The sequence below is a fragment of the Cornus florida genome, unplaced genomic scaffold (assembly GCF_030987335.1).
Source record: "Cornus florida cultivar Cherokee Brave unplaced genomic scaffold, ASM3098733v1 CherokeeBrave_3.0.0_Hap2_Chr10, whole genome shotgun sequence".
In the NCBI taxonomy this organism is placed as follows: domain Eukaryota; kingdom Viridiplantae; phylum Streptophyta; class Magnoliopsida; order Cornales; family Cornaceae; genus Cornus; species Cornus florida.
In genome coordinates, this window is record NW_026775580.1 from 71,482,672 (window position 1) to 71,508,409 (window position 25,738).

The 25,738-nt window shown below is 33.9% G+C and overlaps 2 protein-coding genes across 3 annotated transcripts; one reads left to right on the top strand and one right to left on the bottom strand.

Moving 5' to 3' along the window:
- Positions 1-7,541: 7,541 nt before the first annotated feature.
- Positions 7,542-11,512, bottom strand: LOC132278597 (jacalin-related lectin 3). 2 transcript variants are annotated; one of them, XM_059780428.1, is made up of 7 exons: positions 11,356-11,512; positions 11,000-11,215; positions 9,559-10,032; positions 9,086-9,331; positions 8,634-9,008; positions 8,292-8,513; positions 7,542-7,993 (listed from the first exon to the last, which is right to left on the bottom strand). In XM_059780428.1, the coding sequence occupies exons 1-7, from the start codon at positions 11,356-11,358 to the stop codon at positions 7,694-7,696; spliced, it is 1,836 nt and encodes a 611-aa protein (XP_059636411.1). In that variant the 5' UTR covers positions 11,359-11,512; the 3' UTR covers positions 7,542-7,693. The 2 variants fall into 2 exon arrangements, with proteins under 2 accessions (XP_059636411.1, XP_059636410.1); XM_059780427.1 differs by having other exon boundaries at positions 9,086-9,340; positions 11,356-11,511.
- A 6,776-nt stretch (positions 11,513-18,288) lies between these two features.
- LOC132278629 (beta-galactosidase 5-like) lies at positions 18,289-24,174 on the top strand. The gene is made up of 19 exons (XM_059780471.1): positions 18,289-18,685; positions 18,782-18,877; positions 18,982-19,094; positions 19,268-19,334; positions 19,594-19,686; positions 19,886-20,029; positions 20,294-20,382; positions 20,492-20,597; positions 20,706-20,793; positions 20,939-21,057; positions 21,148-21,312; positions 21,515-21,693; positions 21,998-22,107; positions 22,251-22,360; positions 22,517-22,627; positions 22,726-22,839; positions 22,922-23,124; positions 23,265-23,601; positions 23,700-24,174. The coding sequence occupies exons 1-19, from the start codon at positions 18,515-18,517 to the stop codon at positions 23,820-23,822; spliced, it is 2,538 nt and encodes an 845-aa protein (XP_059636454.1). The 5' UTR covers positions 18,289-18,514; the 3' UTR covers positions 23,823-24,174.
- The last annotated feature ends 1,564 nt before the right edge of the window (positions 24,175-25,738 follow it).

A 25,738-nucleotide genomic window follows, 5' to 3' on the forward strand; every position in this document is an offset into this window, starting at 1 on the left:
TACATTATACAAGAAAATCATCCAAATGGATTTGGTGTGCATTTTATATACAGAAGATTAAAGATCTATTAGAGGGCCAGGGTGAGGTTTATTGATTGCTCGTGGACCATCCAAATGGGGATTGTCTTGTTTTTGCAGCAAACTAACTGGTAGGGATCTATATATATACAGTCATTCTATATTTTATTTATTTATTTTTTTATGACGTGGGAATAACTCTCACAAATATCGGTCATTTGGATTTGTAATTGACAGGTAAACCCCTGAATATATGCAACAAATTACAAACCATATTTATCGATTAAGTTCAAATTTACTGTCTCAGAGAGAGCTGAACATAGGATCTCTTAGGCGTGAAGCTCCTGTGTCCAACTCCTGAAGCATTAGAGCTAGCCCGCAAGGGCTTATAGTCAATCTACTTGCTAGTCACTTTGGCATTTTAGATGGTTTAGAAATTTCAAATCCATGCAATTGGCATTAATTTGTCACTAAATCATATGTATTATTTAAGTCCAAGTCTCAAACTGTATACTTAAGGGGAGTACCAATCACCCCAATTAATGCATTTGTTAACTCAATCTGTTTATTAAAACTCTTAACACATTTTGAATTTCTTTGTTTTTGGGAAAGAGTGATACCATTTAAACTTATTTTTCGAGAAAGAGGTTTTCTTCCATTCGATGAAGTGGATGAGTTCAGTGTTTCTCATCCACTCTATCAAAAGGAGAAAAATTATTTTAACTACTCAACACGGCTTTGAAGTGGATGGAACCTAATGTGAATGTCCACACATGTCGCATTCGATTTCAAAAGAAAAAAAATTCAAAATGTGTTAAGAGTGATACCATTTAAACTTATTTTCCGAGAAAGAAGTTTTCATCAAATGGATAAAGTGGATGGGTTCAGTGTTTCTCATCCACTCTATGAAAAGGAGAAAAATGATTTCAACTGCTCAACACGGCAGTGGATGGAGCCTAGTGTGAATGTCCACACATGTCGCATTCGATTTCAAAAGAAAAAAATTTAAAATATGTTAAGAGTGATACCATTTAAACTTATTTTCCGAGAAAGACATTTTCATCCAATAGATAAAGTGGATGGGTTCATCCACTCTATCAAAAGGAGAAAAATGATTTCAACTACTCAACACGGCAGTGGATGAAGTCTAATGTGAATGTCCACACATGTCGCATTCGATTTCGAAAGCTTCAGACTCCATATTTGTTACTTTTTAATTTTATGGTAACAACTAAGAAGCTACATTTTCTTTTCCTTTCTATCACCAATATCCCGGGAACCAAACAGTGAGTGGAAAATGTGGCGGATCATGGGTCGGGTTAAGGGTGTAACTGGATGGAAGGTGAGGTGGGGCTTTGCATGTGCCCTTATATCTTTCTTTCTAACTAGTACTAGTGTGTGTTTGTGTGTGTGTGTGTGTAAATATATATATATATAGCTTTTCTTTCTAGCTCTCATATACCGAACATGCACATAAAACAGCATAACCTTTGCTTCCCTCTCTTTATTCAACATAGTGGGGTTCTCTTCTCTCTCTCCTTCCACTTTTAATTTTCTCTCTCTAAACTCCCAGCCTGCATATCTTTTGTATATCTTTCCTGTATCATTCTCCAAATTTGTCTTTCTTTTTGAGTTAAACTCATCTTTTGCATGAAACCTGATAGCTAGAGTCATCTCTTTTTCTCTCTGTCAAAGTGCAATGTGGACCCACACAACTGGCACTTTATAGACAAAGGCAAACTTAGGAAGCAAACAGCTTCACTTTTGTGTTGGTCCAATCACACTCTTTTTCTCACTGACACCAATTATTCCTTAGATTTGATTCTTCTTTCTTTACTCCAGTTATTCTGGTAGAGGATGATAAATTTAAGAAGACCCTTAGTTAGTGTGTGTGACTTTAGTTTTAGTGTGTGTGTTCCAAATTCCAACATAACATTTAGATAATTAAAATAGAGATGGTGCATGGAACGTGAGTGAAAGGGTAGAAAAAGTTTGCCTTTCCATTACGTTACAGCTCAGTGCCAATTGTTTCTCCATTATCATTATTAGTCTAGTTTCTCATCATCACATTTTTTTTTTTTTTCCCTTTCCGTCCTTGGTTTTTATAATCGATTGAGATGTCAATCATTGATATATAAATAGTTGTTGGACATTATTTATTGAAGTCGTCTAAAAAAACTGAACGGCCATTGCATGTTATACATACGAGAAACAATAGCTCTCTCTATGTATAACATGCACACACTTTTAATGTACATTTACATGTATTTTTGTATGTCAAAGTAAACCTAGCTTACCAAGAAACGATATTCATATAAAACCTACTATTTTCTTAGTTTACTTTGATCCCAATTCATTTTGAGTCTGTTAGTATATATATTCACCCTGAATATTGAACTAATGGGAGAATTGAAGTTGGTAGATATATATATATATATATATATATATATATATATATACATATATATATGGGGCAAGGAAGGAAGGACTCAAAACCTTTTCCTTATAGGACCAGTATGGTAAATATATCATAAAGAAGTAGTAAGAATCAACTAATTTAACATTGAATATTGTAGATCGATGATCACACAGTATGTTGATTAGCCAATGATCGAAGACTACACAATACTATGAAATAAAGAATACATTAGACTATATACTATAATTAATTAGAGCAAACGAAAATTAGGTAAGAAAACTAACAATGGGATTCATGTTATAACATCAACTTCATCAACTAATTATATTGTATTAAAAATCCTTGAGGGACTAAGTTAAGAAATGGAGTACTAACATTAATTTTGAAAGCTATAAATGGGAAATGTTATATTATATATATACATGCTGTACATAGTACTACTATATATTGTACTGCAGTAGAGTGTTGTACAAGGTAATTTAACAGGAAAGAAGGGGATTTTCAGAATTTTTGGGGTGCCAGGCCACCACCACAATAGGTCCACTGAAAATTTGGCCATTAAATGAGAAGTTGGGTGTAATCATTAATACCTGAACCAAAAAAACTAATATAATATTGAACTTTTGTAAAAGTTAATGGAATTCTTAAATATAAGCTAGCTAATTTGTCCTTCAAATTAACTGAAGTCTTGATAGCCCAATGAATTAGTGTTTTTCGTAAAATTTAGAGTGTCAACTTTTGACTCTCTATATCTACTAATCTAAAATCTAATACTTCTTGCCTTGAAAAAACAAATATATATATATATATCCTTCAAATATTTTCTTGTAGAAAATTTAGACAATGATGAGACATGAGCGCATGAAAGAAAACCTAACTATATAAAATTGAAAATTGATTGTATTAACAATCTTCTTTCTTATAACTTTCGAACTGGCCATGGATACCAACAATGGAAATATTGAGTATATATTTAATTATATGTTCGTGAAGATTCTTCCAAACAAGCTACATGCAGCCTTAAATTCTTAAATATTATTGCATGTTTAACGTCTTTATGGTAGGAGAATCCTCCTTTATCTATGCTAGTAGATAGAAAATTGTTATTTTTAAAAATAGTGCTTCTTTTGATACACCTTTGTTTTGTAATTAACCAACTTTGTTAAATAATTAAAATTTATGAGTCATGAAAAAATTAATCTATTATAACTATAAATATGGACATAAATTTGTTTATGTTTTAATTTCCTATGTAACACACAAACACACACACACACACATACACATATTCATCTATATATATGTGTGTGTACATATTTATATCAATCAATCCTTGTTGTGAAATTGGAATCTAGTTCAGTGCCATTTTTTCAAATCAGAGATCTTGTAAATCTATTGTACAAGTACCACACAGCTAGCTCCAAAGACCAGATCGATGGACACTAGAGTGGATTAATTGCAGATAGCAAAACACATATTGTCAAGATTCAATATTGTCAGATAACAACTACACATACAGATGGCCTCGTACATACACATAGCCAGCCTCCCACGAAATTAAGTTATGGGCCACACCTTATATCCATATATATATATACACACCATATGCATGTTGCAATGTTCATACTTGGTAAGAGAAGAGGGTGTAAAGGAAAGGAAATGTAACATATATATTTAGGAAGGAATGAGATGCCAAATTTTCCTTAAAAGATTCGAGTCTGATCTTCCTTCAATTTATCCATATATATATATATATATATATATATATATATATATATATATATGTATGTATGTATGTATGTATGTATTAGTGTGTCTTGAATGAATTCTATGCGCCATACAAATGGCAAAGGAATGGTTTGGGAGGACTTTGGAGGATTATAATTTACTCCATTAATTGAAAAGAACTAAAACATGCATTAAAGGATTGAAAGGAAACGTGTCCAAGTGGGGTGGGATTCGTGGGAAAAATGGACTTGAACGATGGATAAATGAGTATGTTAGTGTCAGTGTGTGTCAGTGTGTGTGGTTGAAAATTGAGGTACCCAACTAAGAAATTTGCACACCTTAAACATTATTCTAATTAAATAGAATATAAACATTATATATATGTGTGTGTGTGTGTGTTGCATGAAGGGGCCACTCAAGGTCGAAGTCTGCAACTAACCAAATGAAGACAATTTGGAGCTATATATATAGACCGGCTTACCCTAGAGATTAGTTGGTTAATTATGAACACGTTATAAATATGTGGAACCAAAATGTGATGTTAATATATGAAGCCTAAAATGTGAAAATTGATATTGAATGACTATGCATGCAATTGTATGGTTATGAGTTTATTATATACATACATGTATATATATATGTGTGTGTGTGTGCTCCTGCATGCAAAGAGTAGGCCACAAGAATAAAATCTATGAGAAAATCTTGGGTCCATTATTAGGGTATAATAGTACCAGACCAGTGTTATCAGTCTCCACATCGTGATGGAGAATAGAGGGTCCATAGGGCCCAATTCCATGGCCAATGAATGATCCTCTTCCATTTCTAATGGTACTACTGTTTATCATTTCCTCGAATCTGACAGCTAATTTTTTTCAATCACTCTCCACTGCCCACTTGATCATCATCTTGTTATTATGCTTTCTAGCTACCCTACTTTGTCCATTTTCTTATGTTTTCTAATTGACTGCCTCATTGGCTTTTTCTCATCTCTTCTTCCTTCTATCCTCTCCTTTATTTATTTATTTTTATAATTTTTATTTTTGGGTATTTTTGTCAGGATCACACACGCAAAGAACGATTATCTTTACTTTAATACTTTGATTACACGTGCACTCTTTTTCCTCTCAAAAACCTTACTCACCTACAATTGTATATATCTCTCTATACTTTTTTCTTCTCAACCCTATTCATGGACTACTTGCACACCAAATTCGAGCAATAAAACCCAACCGTCAACTCTTGCGAATTGTTTGGTAGTTTAATTGAGTAATCTCAACAAATTTCAATGTCCCTACTTTGTATATTTGATTTTTGGTACTTTTGATATGGTCCAATTATAGTAATTATTGCCAATATCAGGCATATTATTTCTTTACTATTGACCTAGTGTGATGAATGTGTCATGGCCGTGTGGACGAGGTTGAAGGATGGGAGCTTTATATAGTCGTTTGAAATAATTTCTTGTTCACATAAATTTATCGGCACCAAATATGTTGACTTTAAATATATTTTTTTAAATCATCATTAATCAACCATGCTTAATTTCCCTGATTCGATGCAATTTAAACATTCATGCTAAAAGTGTGATTAATTTGATCTAACAAGACATTGATAGGCACTAAAATGATGATTTTGTGTTTTGTTACAAGAAAATAAAGAAAGTAAAATTTATAATTGAATATATTTGATAACGATACAATCCCGTTGGTATAAACCAGATAAATGAAATAATAACATATGGAACTGATTTTTATCAAATTACTTCACAAGCACAACATGCATGTTTAATTATATTAACCACACATCACAAAAGAAAGCAATACGTACCTTTGAAGATAAAGTCTATGAAGATTTGTCCCTAATTAATTTGTAGGGCACATCGGTAGGGTGCCTATATAATTAGATTCTAATTCTCTATATCTATATATGTCAATATATATGTACGTATGTATGCATGCATATATATATACAATACATATATAGGAGAGTTTATGATAATTAACTTGGTTGCAGTTTGCTTGATCATCTAAATACATTTTAAAAATAGAATAAATTTCAACATAATCTTCTTCTGGTAGGTAAGCTTGGGGCCTATTGGGGATCCCCTTAATGTCAGGGAATATATTGCCTCACCTACTCTCTCTTTCTGTTTTCGCTTTCTTCATTTATGAATTTTGGTGCTATGTTTAATCTATTAATAGTAATGATAGGAAATTCAGTTGTTCAGATGATTAATTTTAAATGAGTAGAATATAACATTATCATAATATTAAAGATATTAATGATATATCATCACAAGTCAATCTCTATGTACATAAATTGATTGGAGTTATATATATATATATATATATATGTTTTTATTATTATTATTTTTTTATCTGAGTCAAAACAAAAGTGAGTTTGTTGGGGATGTCAGGACATGTCCTTTGGTGGGCTTAGGTATGTTTAGTAGTGTTTGGCTTATATATTCATTGGGCTATTTGTTGGTGCTTCTTAAATGCATTTTTTGGGCTTCGGTTTTACATCTTCCGATCATAGGATGGGCTGGGGTTTTAATTATACCCTGAGAACATGGGCATTTTTGAACTTCAGCACCAACAAGGGTTTTGTTGTCCAATTAACCATATCCTGGCCTCTTTTTTCTTTTTTCTTTTTTTACCTGCTGAATTCTTGTTTCCATTTTTTTTTTCCCACTTATTTATTTAAATATTTAATTTGTTCCCTCCAAATATTTTCAATTATAATTTGACTATTTTTTTTTTCATTGACAAATAAACACCAAAAAAATCTTTCTTTTTCTTTGAACTCCACACACACTCACTTTGTCCCTTTAAAAATTTGAACCCTTACCATCCACTTTATAACTTGCAAGTACAAGTGGTAATGCAAATGTAATTAATTGACATTTTATTCTCTTAGAGATGATCGGATGTTGCCAATAGCATTCTATAACAGCGTTTACAATTAGGTTAGAACTTTTCATTGGCTGGATTATTCATGGAAGATGATGGATGCATGAGCTTGTGTTCTTTTCCTATGCAATACTACAACAATTATTTGATTTTTTTTCTTCTTTTTATTGGCACCATAAAAAAATTCCCTTAAATGTTGGAGTGTACCCAAAAACAAAAAAAAATAAATAAAATGACCGAAATGCTTGGTTTAGTTTTTAAGAACAATTTTTTATTTTATGAAAAATGAAAATCAAAAAATAATATAAAAATCTACTTGGTTGACAGTTTCTGAACAAAAATTTAAAAACGGTCTTTTATAATTTTATGAGCACAAACAAAGCAAGCCCGATGGTTGTTATGAACAAAAATTTAAAAACAGTCTTTTATAATTTTATGAGCACAAACAAAGCAAGCCCGACGGCTGTTATGGACACCAATATTATAAACTTAAATCTGAAATATACATGCCCAGGCTATATATTAGCTAATAGCTAATGTCATATACATGTTTCATTAACAGAAATACCAACTGAAAGTGTCAATCTTACTTTTGGATTAAATCACAGCTGACTGATTAATGGAAGAATTTCCGGAGAGACGATGGCCTCAATTGCCTTTGATTTCCAAGCCAGTGTTGCATGTGAACTCCTATGGCATCCAAGTACATTCCACTCCTTCCATGGAAGCCAACCACCTTCCCCTCTGTTGTCACTGAAGTGAAAAATATACCTATTTCTTCACCATAAGGTCCAAACTTCCTCCTACTTGTATGAAATGTTAGTGACTTGATCACTTTTGTCCCCTCATCTCCCCTTATAGGACCATAAAATCCACTTATGCAAGTCACTACTTCATTAGGATACTCCAGTTTTATCTGACAACAATAACACATATTAGACGAGAAAAAAGGTCACATGTATGCAACCCTATCTCCGAGACTAACAAAAAAGAGACTTACTCAAACTATTTAGTACAAGTGAAAAAGGTCAAAACTGATAAATAATAATAATAAAAAAAAAAAAAGGGTTAGTTCAGGCTATTCAGTACACGAGACTCTTGTTATTGCAGAGTGTGAGAAAGGTCAAATGTATGCAGCCTTATTTCTGCACCTTGAGAGGCTGTTTAGATGAAAAACAAATAAAAACGGATCATGTTAAAGACCAATTTATTACCGGAATTGCAGCCCCTCCGCTGTCTCCTCCATGTTTGGCTGACCAAACGGATTGTCCACTTCGATCATACTCGATTTGTATGGAGCAAATGGCATTGCTTCTTGTCAAGTGGATTTGTTTGATCCCCATAAACACTCCATCATCCCATTGTCTCCCTCCTTCCCCACCCCATGGACCTGGCCCTCCTTGAGCTGGTTCTTTTACCACCTTATGTCCCAACAACTGACACAATTAATCAACAATCTTGATCAGTACTTGTCAATCTTCGTAAATATATGTGTGTGTGTGTGTGTGTTTTTGTATAAGAATATTGTAATCATGAGGTCATTATGTATGTCGTACCTCATCTGTTAGAGCTTTCTTTACTTGCACCAACTTATTAGGCCTCTGCTGATCATTATGATCAACTTCATGAATGTGCACTTCAGATTGGTTAAAGGAAATGGAAGGAGAGCGAATCGGTGGAAACACTTTCCCTTCCACCACATGAACGCCAATGGCATCCACAAACAATCCTTTCCTCCCATGGAATCCAACAATCTTTCCTTCCTTCAAGTTGGTGGAAAATGACTGTCCTGTTTCTTCCCCAAACGGCCCATATTTCGTCTTCGTGGTATGGAAAGTTAAAGACTTGATAATAGTTGGCCCCATGAGCATTGTTGGCCCATAGAACCCTGTCATATGTGTCAATATTTCATAAGGATAATCAAAAAATATCTGCAGAAACAAAAAGAAAATCAAATGTTTGATCACTGTCCTCAAAATTTAAACAAAAACCAGAGCTTGATACATACCTTATCAGTCTTGAATCCTCCAGTCCCGCCATTTTTGTTGCCCCACATAGGTTGATCATTTTGATCATACAAAACTCTTATTGAAACAAGTCCCACATTACGCGATAAAATGATCTGTCTGATGCCGGTATACACTCCATCATCAAACACACTCCCACCGGCACCTCCCCAAGTTCCATATGTCATCACACCCTTGACATTGTTCGAGGGGACTCTCACGAAAGTATTCGAAACACCAGACGCTGCCTGAACGCTCTATTAGTGAATGCAGTGATGTAGAATTAGCACAAACGGTGTCCAAAATAATCATAGCTAGTCTGCTCGGTTTAGTTTTCTAAAAATAATTTTCAAAAACTCGGAAATCATAAAACCCTTCTCAGATAGCCATAAAAGACAGTTCTTTAAAAACAAATATTTTAACTCAGAAAACTGAACCAAGCAGGCTTGTTTACGAAACTTCAACTGATCATTACCTTGGCCTTCGAGTCTGTGTCACTGAACTCTTGACTAGAACTTGAACTTTGCCTCGACATATTGTTAGATAGAGGATTACTATAATCATCCTTCTGTCTTAAAGCCAGAACCATATCGAATTTTTGGCCGATACTTCCTTGTATTATCGAGTAGCCCAATTTTGGATCTGTTCCATTAGCAACAGAGTTTTGAGATTGAAGCAGAGATTTTGGAGGGCTGGGCTTGTTGTAGAGAGGCTCTAAATAAGCTCCGATCGCGTCGAGGTACCAACCACGCTTGCCATGGAATCCAACAATCTTGCCTCCAGTCATTGGGAAGGAGAAATACATTCCTTGCTCAACACCAAATGGACCATATATTTTCTTGTTACTTTGGAAAGTTAGAGATCGAACAAAGACAGGACCCCATTCATTTAAGCTACCATAGTGTCCATGGATTGAAGTTAGATACTCATCTGGGTACTCAAGCTTCACCTACAAGTTGTACACGCGTCATCATATAACATAAACAAGCTTAGCATGCAATTATATGGAGTCAACTTCTATTAACAATCAAACCATTTAGATTATTATGTTTGGTTAATTTAGTTATTAGGGTTTTTATTTTATTTTATTATATATATATATACTCATACACACTTTTGTCAAAGTCCGAGCTCGAACCATCCCTTTTTCTTTGAAAATGATGAGATTATACCATTAAACTAGAGGTAGTTTGGTTTAGAGTAAAATGAAGTGAAGTAAAAATTTGGTTCCTAATGATGAATTGGACATGGACAGTTCCAATAAGATTTTCGAACAAAAATCTATTAAACAGGGGAGGATACCCATTAATTACATAGCGATTTTGAATCAAAAAAGAAATTTCAAGAAATGGCAGATCTATAGATGAAACCATTGCATATTTAGAGAGGCAAGTGACATATAATTTGTAAATTGAAATGGTAACTTGATATGTGGCATAGCAACTTGGGATGACAATCACAATGACTATAGTGCAAAGGAGATGTTTGGTTTAAAAAAAAAAAAAAATTAAAACAGTTCTCAAAAATTCATTAAATAAATTTTTTTTTAAAGAACTATAAAAGATAGTTATTTAAAATAATTTTTTTTAATTAAATTTTAAAAATACAATTTTTAGAGGGAATAATTAATTTTAATCAAGGACATGTTTGGTCGTTGGAAACCTGTCCCAATTAATTGTAAAAACATATATGAATAAATATTTTTTTTTTCTTTATTATTTTCATTACTTTTCATGATCCATTAGATTTCTAATTACAATATGAACAAATTTAATTATCACAGATATGAATAAAATTACATATTTATTTATATTTAAACATTTTTTAGAAAATATCTTTGATTCGTTTTGGACTCAAAATGGAAAGATACTAAAATTACAGGACCAACCAAGCAAGGTATAAAAAAATGAACTAACCTTGTCAGTTTTAAGGCCTCCACTGCCACCGTGCTTCTCCGACCAGACTGAGGTCCCGTTCTTCTCATACTCAATCCGAATGGAGTCGATACCGGCCCCATGAGCAACCACCAGTTGCTTCACCGTGGAGCAAACTCCGTCGTCCCAACGAAACCCATCTTGGCCTCCCCACGGCCCAACTGATATGGTGTTCTTCCCACCATTGTCCTCCAAACTCTACCATGCATCACAATTAATTCATATATATCAATAGACAAAATTTTAAAATATATATATATATATATAAACATGCATATGCAAAAGTGATTAATTGGAAATTAATGACCTATATAGGAATTAAGTAGTTAGTTGTTCACCATTTCTGAGTTGTGAGCCAAGAATTAAGAGAGAAAAGAAGAGGGAATAAATGTGAGATAGAGATAGAGATAGAGACCGAGAAAGATGAGAATTAATGGTAGAGTGATATGGAGGAATATATATATATATATATGAAAGGCAAGGAGGGAGGGGAGTGTTTGTGCATGAAGTTTTGTTGGAAGTGGGTTTTGGATTTATGTAGAAGAAACAAATTCGGGATTCCACTATGGAGGGGAGGGATTGAAAGGAAGAGAATTGGATCCCTGGGAGAATCATCATAAATAAAAGTGCATGACTTTTTATCTTTCCAGAAGATTTAATGTACTGACATTTTTATGCAAATCAATTATGATGAATCATATTTAATCAAAGCTTACGAAGTAATTAAAAATAATTTTTTAAAAATAAATTAAATGAAAACACATAATATTATAGAAAAAAAAATAAAAAAAGAGAATTTATGTGGCATTCACATAATTCTGTCACAAACCACCGAATATTCCCAATGCACTTTGATGGCATAAAGTGAAATATGGTCATCGGTGACCTGAAGTAAGATTCGTTTTAGGCCCCATTTTTGGGAGTATTTTAGGCCCCACTTTAGGAAGTAGGTATTCGGAGCGCCGGGTATATCATGCACTAGACAAATCAGAGTCCCGCATACGCATTATGTGTCAACGGGTGCACATTACATACAGCTCTGAGATACGTAATGATGCAATTAAAACCAGTAGAGGCCTCCAGAGGCATAGCGGCGTTGGCAGATATCCGGGAGGTAAGACTTTGAGGTTTCGTTTTTGAACCACATTTCTGATTTGAATAGTGATTGTATTGTGGGGCCGATACTGAGAGAGAGAGAGAGAAAAAAAAAGAAAAAGGACGTGGGCCGATCATGGGCAATGCAGGCCACACTTGAATGTGACGATATGGGCCTGACTAAATCTAGGATGGGCCAGCCCGGCTGAAAAGTGAAAACCCCAGTATTACCCTTGGAAGTCCCTGCCTAAGGTGTTAAATGGGCGGCTCAGTCCAACCCAACTTTTACAAAGATACATTTGCACAAACAATGTCATCGCCCATCATACTTAAGAAATTAAGTTGACCATAAACTCATAAAGCAAACATTGTTACCAGAAAACAAATTGAAGAAGTTAAAGAATGTCAATAAAGTTGTGGAAGAAAACTTAGTCCTATATGAAATGTTAGAATTTTTAGAAGAAAAATTTATGCTAATTTGGTAGATAAACTTGATGTGTTAAGAGTTTAGAATGAGAGATCCAAATGGAAAACACCAAGTTTTCTAATGTCTTCCCACATTATCAAAAATACTATAGTGGAGAATAGTATCGAAATGGACCTTTTTTAACTAGCCATTTTGTTTCTCAATCTCGTAACTCTTTTTAGTTTCATCAAATATATTTTTATATTTTTGTTTTAAAAAATCTTATAACAAATTTTACATCACCAAACATGTTTCAAATCATCACTGAACATATTTCAACAAAAACGTTATTTCTATTTCGAATAAAAACAAAAAAGCAAAAGGAAAATGGTTGACATACAAACCTTAAATAAAGAAAACAATTTAATGGAACTGAAATAAAACATTTAAAAAATAATAATAAAATAAAATAAACATGGAAGTTTAGACAACTGTCTAAATCAACTTATATGGTGTAGTCATTGTTGATATCAAGAAGTAAGTTTAGCACATGCATACAAGAGCAAACATTTTGGATAAGGGAATGCATAGTCTAGGACCACCAATTATGGGGAAGTTGATAAGGATTGGTTCTATTATTGTAGTGAAATATAGGGCTATATGTATATATATATCATAATTAAGGGACAACCCCACATGCCAAAATGGCTAAATCAGTACTTAAATAAGAAAAAACACTTTAGCGTTGTGACATTCAAAGCTGGCAATTGTTGATAGTGATTTTTTTAATTCATAATGTTTGATTTTTTTTTATGCAAGGGATCGATCCACCGACGTAAACGGAACGGAGATCTAGCAGGACACTAAATTTAATTGGTGTGATTTGTGGATGTTGAAGAGTGTGACAAACGGCGGATCAACGGTATCCGGTTACTAATTATAGTTAATACACTATATTATTAGATATGTGTGTGTATATATATAATAATTGTAGAGTGTCGGCCTCCCTAAATGGGTGTGTTTGTTGTTTGAGTTTGACTTAAGTGAAAGTAACAAAAGAGATAAATTTGTTTTAATCAACAAAGTAATTACAAAGTAGCGTATTTTGAATCCAATAATTTTAGAGAAATCTGATATTTGTATTGATAATTAATTAAATGAAAGTTAATTCTGCACTTGAAAGTACACCTATTTATAATAAAAGAAAATTAAACACAGGAAGAAAATTTAAAACATAAAAAAAAAAAAAAAAAAAAAACTAATAACAGAAGGAAAATAACACTAAAAATAACCCTAAAAATTCCTAAAAAATAGAATAAGAAACCTAATAAATAAAAAATACTAAATCTAAAATTTGAGAACAAATCAGACTTCGTTAGACCTCGAACAAAAATTCAAAAATAATCAACAGGCCTCTTAACAGATAAGAAAACTCAAATTCGGAGTCCTAAATAAAGGTTTTCAATCAAAAACCAACATAGCCCATAAACTAAAAGCTAGTAATTTTTCTCAATGTATCGTTTTCATCTAAAAAAACACTCCAACCGAATCAAAAACAAATTTATCAAACTGTTCATGGAACTGTTCAGAATTATATCAGCCCCCTCTCCTAGTTTGCCAAAACTCCCTCCAAAGGGAGATGGTAACATTAGATTAATGCCGATAAGCCGCTCTTTAATAACCACCACCGAATTAATTCATGTGTTAGTGAGTTATGAGTCGGGTGGCCGACATGCATGCAAAAACAAACATTAGGTAAGGTAGAACCATGGCAAACAATCAGAAGCTAAAAAGGTTGCAATTTTTTATGCTCCTAAGGAGCAATTACTAACTCAAATTTTATTTAGCTTTTGATTGATAATGGGGTTTTGTCATTTTCTTGAAACAATTTGGTTTTTTAATCGTACAAATTTATGCTGACTTTGTGTTAATTTGTAGATCCGATCTGTCCGGTTAATATATGGTTTATATACACATGAATTAGCATAAGATCATGGATCTACTTGAATTTTGGGATTTTGTGTTTGTGTGAAGTTATTTTCTGATTAATAGTCACTGCTTGATACAAGGACGGAGTTAAGATTTCGGAGAGTACAGTAAAATATATAAGGAATATGTAAAAATAGAAAAAAGAAAGAAAAATGAGAAAACTTTAAAAGAAAAAAGTTAAGAGTTTCAAAATTTTTTTTTTCTTCTTTCAACTTTTTCCTTTCAGAAATTTAAAGAGTAAAAGAAATGATTCTAGAAATCACAAATAAAAATTTTCATATATACAAAAAAATTAAGAAAAAATTACCACATATATTATAGATGACGGGCCAAGTCAGGGGCACGCGGTCCCTGTAACTTCATTAGTTTTGCTACTTCGGTTGGATAGAAGAGGAGATAATAACCTCATAACTTACTATGTTCGTTAAGAGAAAATTTTAATTGTTTCTAATAATATTTGTAGAGGTAGTATGTAGTTTAAAACTTGTATAATTTAATATAAAATTTCTATAAAAATTTGCTTTTTTTTTTCATTTCTTTCATCCATTTTTTAATAAATGGAAATTTGTAAAGGAGAAAGGGTAACTTCCTCTCCACACCTCTTCTATCCTTCCTCTCTCATACAACATAAATTCTAGAGGCTTGTTTAATAATTTTACAGAGGGACGTATTTTATAGTGAAATTGGGGTACGGAAGATATTTTAATTTACAATGAGATCCCAATTTAATGTAAACAGTTTATTAATGTCTATTCTTTAATAATAATAAGACCAAGGACCCATTCTCTTGGTGTTCTCTCACCATCCTCCTCTTAAATAATGTGAAAAATATTTGCTCAAAGAAATAATTCCAGTGAATATATTTTAAGAAGTTCGCAGCATATTTAGCCCACCGACAAACAAACGCTCCCACCTCTCTCTCTACACTAGCCGTCGTCTTCTTCCTTTTGCGCTCCCTTCTATGGGAGTGGGGAGCTACTAGCTGCTTCCTACGTTTGTAATATATCCAGTGTGTTCAAATAAGTATACCCATGGGTATGTTTTTACGCGGTATTTGTTTTGTTTGGCTAGATCTGCTCTTATTTGTTTTGTTTTCAGCTCACTTGGGCAGATTTGTTATTTTTCTCCGGCTAAATTTCTGATCTAGGCCGGTTTTGGATTTTTCCCTGCTTAGATTTGATCATTTTCTCATTGATTAGATCTTCTACGGGGTTTTGTGTGTCGAAACGCCTTGTGATTGTAGTTTTGGAGCGATTGCCGTGTTGATGGCCAGACCTTTCGGTCTCCAGTTTGCTGCTTTCTCCCATAGTGGTTCCATTTGCAGAGTGTTGGACTCTATTTCCTCCATAAATCTGGAGTCTGTTCTTCAGTTATTTGCTTTGCTTCAAGATTTGTATGTCTTTTCTGAGTTGACTTTATGTCTCTGTAATGCTATCTTAGCTTTAGGCCTTTGAACCTTTGAATGACAGGAAAAATAAATAAATAAATAAATAAATAATGGAAATTGATTGCAGAGGTGACGGCGCTTTCTCAATTCACATGTGGATTTTTGTTTTACTCCTTAGTTTTACTTTATTTTTAGGAAAATGATTTGTGCACTATTTACATTATCAGAAAATAATAATAATAATTAGCAAAATTTATTTTCTTCTTAGTTGGTAATCAACCTCCATTTAGAAAGTAAGGATCTGATACCATTAGGCCACTAACTCGTTAGTATAATAATGTACAATAATTTTATTGTGAACTAGGAACTTATTCTTTCAATATTTTCACGAGTGAGCATGTTAAACGCATTTAAACCTTTTTCATGCAATTTTTGTTGTTCTTGCATAAAAAAAATTCTCCAAATAAGCACCCAAGCAACTTTTTTTTACCAAAAAAAAAAAAACCCCTTAACTAAGTGAGGGGGTTGTTTTTTGAATTTTTGCCACAACTAAATATAAGTTCAAATCTTATATATTTAATCATATTATATCATTACTATATTATTTATGTTATATTTTTTTATTTTATATAATGTGTACATATATATAAGTATATGAGATGGACATTCTATAAAAAAAAAAAAAAAAAAAAAAAAAAATTTAAATAGAAGAATATTAAATTTTAGTTTATCAGTAGGCAAAATATATAATAGGGACGGTGAGTGGGAAGGAAGGAGTACATGAAATGGTGACGAATTATATATATAGAAAGAAAATGAGAGTGCCACATCACACGTATTACAGTGTAACGCATGTGAACATGTTATACACATTTCAAGCGACAAAATTCGTCATCACAATGAGAGATAAAAAAGAGCATTGTTGTTAAAAAAGAAAAAACAAGCTTTTGAACATGTGAACAAGACACATTGATTTGGATCTCCAATTCATAAAACATATAGGTCTGTCCCCTCCATGTATAATAAGTATATATATATATATATATATACACACACACAAGAGTGTGTTTAATTCAATTTAAAAGTAATTTTTAATTTTCCAAGGGAGGAAAATAAGCCATACTACTATAATATTTATTTAGTTGATTTTTTCTCCAAATAAGTTATACGAACTCATAAAAGAAACTAATAACGTGATTCAACTTATAATTAAATTACAAATCTTATAAATATCTTTCTGCTCAGCATTACGATTTTGTTTGTTTGGATAAAACATATGTTTTATTTTTGGTGTTTATATTTCAAACCCAAACCGTGTCTTCTTCGATCTTTGAGTACCACCCAACGAAATTGTCGGTGACTCGGTTCCACTTATCAATCCCTATCAGTGTAGCTTTCGGAACTTTACAGTTCATAGCACAAAAGAGAAATAACAGGGTACTGTTTGATCAACAAGGGACCCGCCTACCCATGAGAGACAGCTGTCCACTATTGTTCATCCTTGCTCGCCATTCTTGCAAATATATATATATATATATATAACAGTGGTGGTATATATATATATATATATATATATTTTTTTTTTGAGATGGTGGGAGTATAGTACTATTGTCATTAATAATTTAAAGAACTTGTGAAATGTTACTAATCATGTAATTCGTCAAATCAAAACCTCATATTAAGAAAAGAAAACTCAAAAATGTTTAATAATATATTACAAAAATTTTAAACTTGAGTTTTAATTGAATTGGATCATCGAGATGGCATTCTGTCCAAAACGTTTTAATAGTTTTCATATTTCACTTATATTATAGTGTGTGTGTGTATATATATATATATAATATGTATGTATGTATTAAGCAGTACGAACATGTGTTGTGTAATTGGTATACCAAGATTATATATTCCTATCATTGAGACATTCTAGAAAAATAAAGAGTTTTCTTAGTTTGAGGTGGTATATTTTCAAAATTTCATAGGTAAGTCATTCAATTCTTTTTAATGAGTGTAGTTCTCATGTTCTGAACGTATTCTCACTCTCACATTTTGACACTGACACTCGTACTCATTCTGCATAACTTAAATTTTGTTATAATTTTAAAATATTAATTTTTTTTTTTCCCGGTAATACATTGTTTTTTTTTTATTCTCTAACTTTGTCTCTTTTTCTTGACATTAAATAAATGTTCAATAGAACTGAATTTTTTTTGACTTTGAAGTCAATAGTACTAGTATCAAACTCCTGTGTCCTTGTCTTTGAGTAATGACAACATTAAATGAAAGTTCAAAAGCAAAAATTACTTTTTAATTTTTAATTTTTAATTTTTTTTTTTGAGTTAGTATTAAACAATTCATTTCACTTGAAATTGCATTCACATTACTTATGTTCATACCAGATTTTTCTAATGTTCAACAGTGTCACACTAAGCTTATATAGACTGCAGTATTGAAAAGAAAAATACAAGATAGTTGCCCTCTCTACAAAGTGGCAGTAGATGAGACGCGCGCTATTTTTTTGGACATATTTTGCCACTTGGGTTTGTTTGAGCTTCCCACAATTTGCATAACTTCATGCTGTGAAATTATCTATCAAAAAGAAGTTAGAAAGAGAGTAAAAAATATGGAGACTATCTCAGTCTCCAAGCTGTTCATCTGTTTAAGCATGGCCTTGTTGGTGGGTAATCAGCTGATCCAGTGTAGTGTGACCTATGATAAGAAGGCTATCATCATCAATGGCCAACGGAGAATCCTCATCTCTGGTTCCATACATTACCCTAGAAGCACTCCTGAAGTATTCCCCTGTTCTCTTTCTTGTATACACACACACACACACACACACACACACATATATATAGTGTCAATTTATGTGAAATTGATAATGTTGCAGATGTGGGAAGATCTCATAAGCAAGGCTAAAAATGGAGGATTAGATGTTATTGATACCTATGTGTTTTGGAATGTCCATGAACCTTCACCTGGAAATGTGAGTGTAATAGACCTCCATTTTCTCTCACTTCATTAAATTTTCACCACAGATTTTGGGGTTTTACCTTTTTTCTTTTTCAATTATTAATTTTTTTTTTTCAGTATAATTTTGAGGGGCGATATGATCTAGTACGGTTCATAAAAACAGTGCAAAAATTGGGCCTCTATGTTCATCTGCGCATTGGACCTTACGTATGTGCAGAGTGGAATTTTGGGTAGTTACTCTTTTTCTCATTATTTTATTTTATTTTATTTTCTTGTTCTTTTTGGGATACATTTTTATTAGATCTATCCATCATGTTTCTTTAACTTTTTTAGTTACAGAGTGAATGCTTGATATTGGGGTTTTGTTCTTGTTATATGACTGCTCTCTGTCTCTCTGGTGCAGAGGATTTCCTGTATGGTTGAAGTTTGTTCCTGGTATCAGCTTCAGAACAGATAATGGACCTTTTAAGGTTTCTCATTTCATCTAATTCCCTCCTTTTCTCATTTCCTAAGAAAATAGTGGAGAAGAATGGAAAAGAGGGAGCCCATTTAAATCAGAAAAAATATAAAATTGATGAAGTTATATATCTGTGTGTGCACATATATATACATATATAGATTGAGGGGGAGAGGGTGAGGTGTTATACATTGATGTAAATTTAATTATTGAACTATTTTGTGCAAGAGATAATTTTATAACTTTTTACCTCACACTTTCTGAATTTGAAGGCAGCAATGCATAGGTTCACCGAAAAAATTGTTCAGATGATGAAGAGTGAAAACCTGTTCGAGTCCCAGGGTGGCCCCATCATCCTATCTCAGGTTTGAGTTGTCTTGGTGTTGTAATGCTATGAGTGCTTTTGAATTCTATTTGCTAGATTGCTGAGGTGTATGGTATAATCTTTAAGCTTAAATATAAAAATCTGAATGAATCAAAACCCCAAAAATGGATTTGACAATTATGACAATAGATGCCTAATTGCAATAATGTTTTTTTGCCATTTTGATTTTGATTGTGTAGATTGAAAATGAATTCGGGCTGGAAAAGAACGCACTTGGAGCTGCTGGTGACGCATACGTAAAATGGGCTGCAAAGATGGCGGTAGGGCTAAATACTGGAGTCCCATGGGTGATGTGCAAAGAAGATGATGCTCCTGATCCTGTGGTGAGTTGTTCTTGTTTTTTGCTGGACATTCCTACATTAATGTCCCCACTCATTTCTTGATTTTACTACATTCCTTGTGAAAAGTTCCTTTTGTATTATGTGGAGTTTGTTCTTCTTGTTTGACAATCTGCTAGATTCTACTGCTGTCACAATGTTTTTTGCTGCATTTGAAATTCTAAATTCAGTTAGTGGTTCTCAGTTCATCAACTCAATTTAGCTTCAAATATGGTAAATTCTAATTTCATTTCCTTATATTGGCAACAGATAAATGCATGTAATGGTTTTTACTGTGATGGTTTTACTCCCAACAAACCTTACAAGCCTACTTTGTGGACTGAGGCTTGGAGCGGCTGGTAAATATTACCATTATCTACACCTTCAATATTGAATGCATTAGATGCAAATCTGCCCTCCCTCATTCATCTATCATATTAATTTTTCTCTTTTCGCCACAATGAGAAGGTTCACAGAATTTGGTGGCACAATCCCCCAGAGACCAGTTCAAGATTTGGCATTTGCAGTTGCTCGTTTCATAGAGAAAGGTGGCTCATATTTCAATTACTACATGGTTAGTTACCTCGCAAGGTTCAGCTCACAAATTCACAAAACTTACTGTATCGTCTGTGCATAACTTAGTTTAGTATATTTGAGTTTACACACTTTCTGCTTGTGGCAGTATCATGGAGGAACAAATTTTGGACGCACTGCTGGAGGCCCTTTCATCACAACCAGTTATGACTATGATGCCCCACTAGATGAATATGGTTAGAATTATGCTCAATTCTGTTCTTGATGAAATTTGTTGGATTTTTGAAGAATTCTAAGGCATACATAATTTATCACCTATAAAAAGAAAATTAAATTTTTTTTTTTTAATATGTAACTAACTAACCAATTTACTGGGTTCAGGTTTAATCAGGGAACCAAAATATGGCCATCTGAAGGAGCTCCATAGGGCCATTAAACTATGTGAACGGGCTTTAGTTTCTTCAGATTCTACTGTCACTAGACTAGGAACCTTTCAGGAGGTCAGCATTTTCTAAAATAGCTTCTTTTCTTATAGTGATCTGAAATAACTTTGCTATGGTGATTATTAACTCAATTATCACCATTTCCAGGCTCGTGTATTCTCTTCAGCGAATGGAAATTGTGCAGCCTTTCTCTCGAACTTCGACAGCAATTCTGCCAAAAGGGTGATGTTCAATAACATGCACTATGATTTGCCCCCTTGGTCCACTAGCATCCTTCCTGATTGCAGAAATGTAGTCTTTAACACTGCTAAAGTAAGTGAAGTTATAATGCATTTCGTTGCTATCTATTTTGAAAATTGATATTTACATCATCTAGGAGACCGGTATAACTTTTCATTTAAATCCGAAGATTAGACATCACTGAAGGCCATTTCATTATACTTTGGGATAATTTACTCTTTTTGCTACATTCTCTTGCATTTATTGCTCATACAATTGTTCTCTTCTAATCAAGGTTGGAACTCAAACTTCAAGGATGCAAATGCTGCCAACCAATTCTGAGTTGCTCTCTTGGGAGATTTATGATGAAGATGTTTCTTCTTTAGAGGACAGTTCGGCGATGACAGCTGTTGGACTGTTAGAGCAGATAAATGTCACTAGAGATAGCAGTGATTATTTGTGGTACAAGACAAGGTGATACTAGTATTTCATAGTACCTCGTATACTTACAGCCCCGAATTCTTTAATCGCAATTTGATGGAGCTATATTGCACTGATATTAATCACTGTTTGCTTTTCAAAACTACATCAATTTATAGAAATAAAATTAGGATTTGGGAGTTGTTGAGGGGTGAGAGAAAGGAAGGGAATTGGAAGATGGAGAAACAAAAGTTGTGTGTGTGTGTGTGGGGGGGGGGGGGGGGGGGGGGTTGTGGCGGATACAAAAGCCTCTGCTGGTACATGTGTTCTGACTTCTCCAATTTGCTTCTCAAACCAGAGTTGACATTAGTTCATCGGAATCATTTTTGCGAGGAGGACAATGGCCCACTCTCACTGTGCAATCAAGGGGCCATATAGTTCATGTGTTTATCAATGGGAAGCTTTCAGGTATGATGTTTGATTACAACTTCTTAGATCAATCAACTAGATTATTAAAATGTGTTTGTTACTGAAATTGTGCTCGACTTGCTATCTGCTGTCACAAAAATAGTACAATTTCCACGACACTGATTTGTAATTTATAATTATAGGGTCGGCTTATGGTACCAGGGAGAACTCGGGATTTACATATACTGTACCAGTTGACCTCCGTGCTGGAGCAAATAGAATTGCTCTACTCAGTATAGCTGTTGGATTGCCAGTTAGTTTTCTGCCTATGACTCTATAAGAATGTGACTTTATTAGCCAACTCTTTGCGGGACCTTGAGTTTAGTCAACTAAATGTTACGACCTGATTCTAATTGAACATTTGAGCTATTTTAGTGACTGACTGAAAATAATTGAATTGTTGCTGAAGAACATTGGGTTGCACTTCGAGACATGGAAAACAGGAATCCTGGGGCCAGTTGTGCTGGACGGTCTTGGGCAGGGAAAGAGGGACTTATCATGGCAGAAATGGAGCTACAAGGCAAGACACATTCCACATATCTATTTTTCTGTAATTTCTGGTCACATCATTATATAAATGATATGAAAAGTTTGAACTCTTGTGTCTTCCTTGAACAGGTTGGCCTTAAAGGTGAGACATTGAATTTGGACTCTCCAAATGGAGCTTCATCTGTCGAGTGGATTCAAGGGTCACTGGTCGATCATCGCCAGCGCCCTTTGACATGGTATAAGGTATTTAGGAATGAAAAAAAAAATTGATTGAGAAGTTCTAACAGAAGTGGGGATCAGGCACTAAACGTAGTGTGTTTTGCAGTCGTACTTTAATGCACCACAAGGAAATGAGCCGTTAGCTTTGGACATGCGAAGTATGGGAAAGGGCCAAGTCTGGATCAACGGACAAAGCATAGGAAGGTATTGGATGGTTTATGCAAAAGGCAATTGCGGTGCTTGTAGTTATTCTGGGACATACCGAGCCCCAAAGTGCCAACTTGGTTGCGGTGAACCAACTCAGAGATGGTAACACTCTAAAATTGACCAGCCTCTCTACATTTTCCTGAATTTTTATACTCATCTCTTTGAAAATAATATAAAATGTGAAGGATTTGCTGTATCAGATTTTCTGACTAATTTCTTTCGATTACGGATATATCCATCAGGTACCATGTTCCCAGGTCTTGGTTGAAGCCAACACATAATCTGTTGGTAGTACTCGAAGAACTAGGCGGGGATGCATCAAAGATATCTCTGGTGAAAAGAAGAGCAACTACTGTTTGTGCCAATGCATATGAACACCACCCAACGACCGAGAATTGGTCTACCGAGAGCTCTGGCAAATCAAAGATGCATCATCAGGCAAAGCTTCACCTGCAGTGTGCACCAGGACAATCCATATCAGAAATTGAATTCGCGAGTTTTGGCACACCTCAGGGAACTTGTGGGAGTTTCCAGAAGGGAACTTGCCATGCACCAAACTCTCATGCCATCTTAGAGAAGGCACTTCCCCACCTTAAAGCTACCTTAATCAATATACATGAACATCTATGATAACATTTATACTGACATTTTTCATTTCTTTAAATTATTAATTACAGATGTGCGTCGGACGAGAGAGTTGCGAGATCCCCATATCCAACAGTAACTTTGGAGCAGACCCATGTCCCAAAGTGTTAAAGCAGTTATCAGTTGAAGCTAGCTGTTCTCCCACAGCAACATAAAAATGGCCAAAGAAGGGTATAATAAAAAAAAAATGCCAATGCAGTTATTGTTTGGTTGTACAGAATGGAAGATTTGAAGATAAATACCACATTGAACTGATTGAAGTATTCGTCAGGTAGATTGGTCCAGTGCCATGTTATTTCCCACTTGAAAGATAGCGCGAACGGAATACAAAGTAAATTTTTTTTTTTTTTTTTTTGATAAGCAGTATGAATCTGATAGATTTTGAGTATATGGTGGGCTCAATTGTTGTTCTAAAGTTCATTCCCTGACCTTGTATCTAGAAAGGGACACCAAGAATAATTTGTGTAATGGTAAGTTGCAAATAAAGCGATTGATTTTTCTCCTGCACTTACTAGCATTATTGAGGGATAAAGAAACATTGGTCAAAAGAACTTGGGTCCTAATGGTTTAACTTTCTTTACTTTATTGAGTTGCTAGAGTGACACACCTATAAAAAGATATCTATAATCATACATTATTGCAACGACTGCCTGTCTAAAGGCAAAACTTGCCCCTCAAAAGACGTCGGTGACAATTATTAATATCATTTCCAGGGTGGGTCTGTATATGAACTGAGCAGAGCCCGGTAAGATTGTTCAGGTTCATGAACAGCTCGCAAGATTCAAAAATGAAGCAACCCTAATGCAAAGTAGCTCGATTCATTTGCAACCCTAATGCAAGGTAATAGTATTGGTTTTCCCTTTAAGCCTTTGGCGTCTTAATATGTTATAAAGTTGAATTACAGTATTGCTTTACATTCTCCGTTTTCCTTCTGTTGCTCATTTTAGTAGTGTTTAGGTATTATCCAATTCCAACGAGGGAGACACATGTGGGTTGAACGTTGTGATCTTGATTTGTTCTCTCCTCTCTACATTGTTTCAAATGATTTGGTGCGAATGGATGAAGTAGACAGAAAAATGGGTTATTTTCTACCAACATTTTGGTTGGTAAACACAGAAAGTGTGTGACCAATTGAGCACAAAAATCTAAACAAATCCACAATCCCAATTATTGGATCAATCAAGAACAGAGAAAGAACAACCAACGATAAAGATTGATGTTAATTATTGAGAAATGATATTATTGATAAATGATATCACCAAGGGCATCAACATTTTAGGAGATATTTGTGACTCAACAAATGCAGCAGCTTGAATCCGAAAGCTTAAAATTTTCTTTCCTATGACTACCAGAATAACACGCAACAATTCGGGTCAAAGAAACACCAATTCACTGGTCTCATAATCAAGTAGAAGATGCATACAGGATAAGCCCCCGAACATTCATAACTCTCACTTCCAACATAAATCTTCAACAATCAACATACAGCGAATCCACAAATCTTACTACTACAATTTAGGGCTTCCTTCCTTCTATTCTGTGCTGATCTTAAACATTCTGGGGCTTCCTATCTTCTACTTCTATCTTTATCTTAATCTCAACTTGACATCACCAACAAGCTCCGTCTATCCCCGAATTTTTTTCCCTTTTTATTCTCTGCTGATCTTAAAACATTCAATCGACAAATGACAGAGTTAAAGGCTAAAACTTTGAATTAGAGGAGATTACGAAATACAATTGAAAGAAAATTACTAAATTTCCACCAATTCCAATTTATATACTCCGATTTCTCATGAGTTCTTAGAAATAAATTAATCAGATATCTTCTCCTAATTTTTCTCCTAAATTGTTGAGTAGATCTAAGTTCTTTCCTTGTTCTAATTTATAGACTTCTGGCCAGATTAAAGATGAGAAACAACAGCCACTAGACTAAATACTAAACATTCCGTATCCGAAACCTTGGAAAAAAGATAGAAACATATCCAAACCCTCAAACCCTCCTCTCTCCCCCATCCACTAATCAAACTTTCAAATGTTAAAAGACACTAGACAACACAATGCAACACTAAGA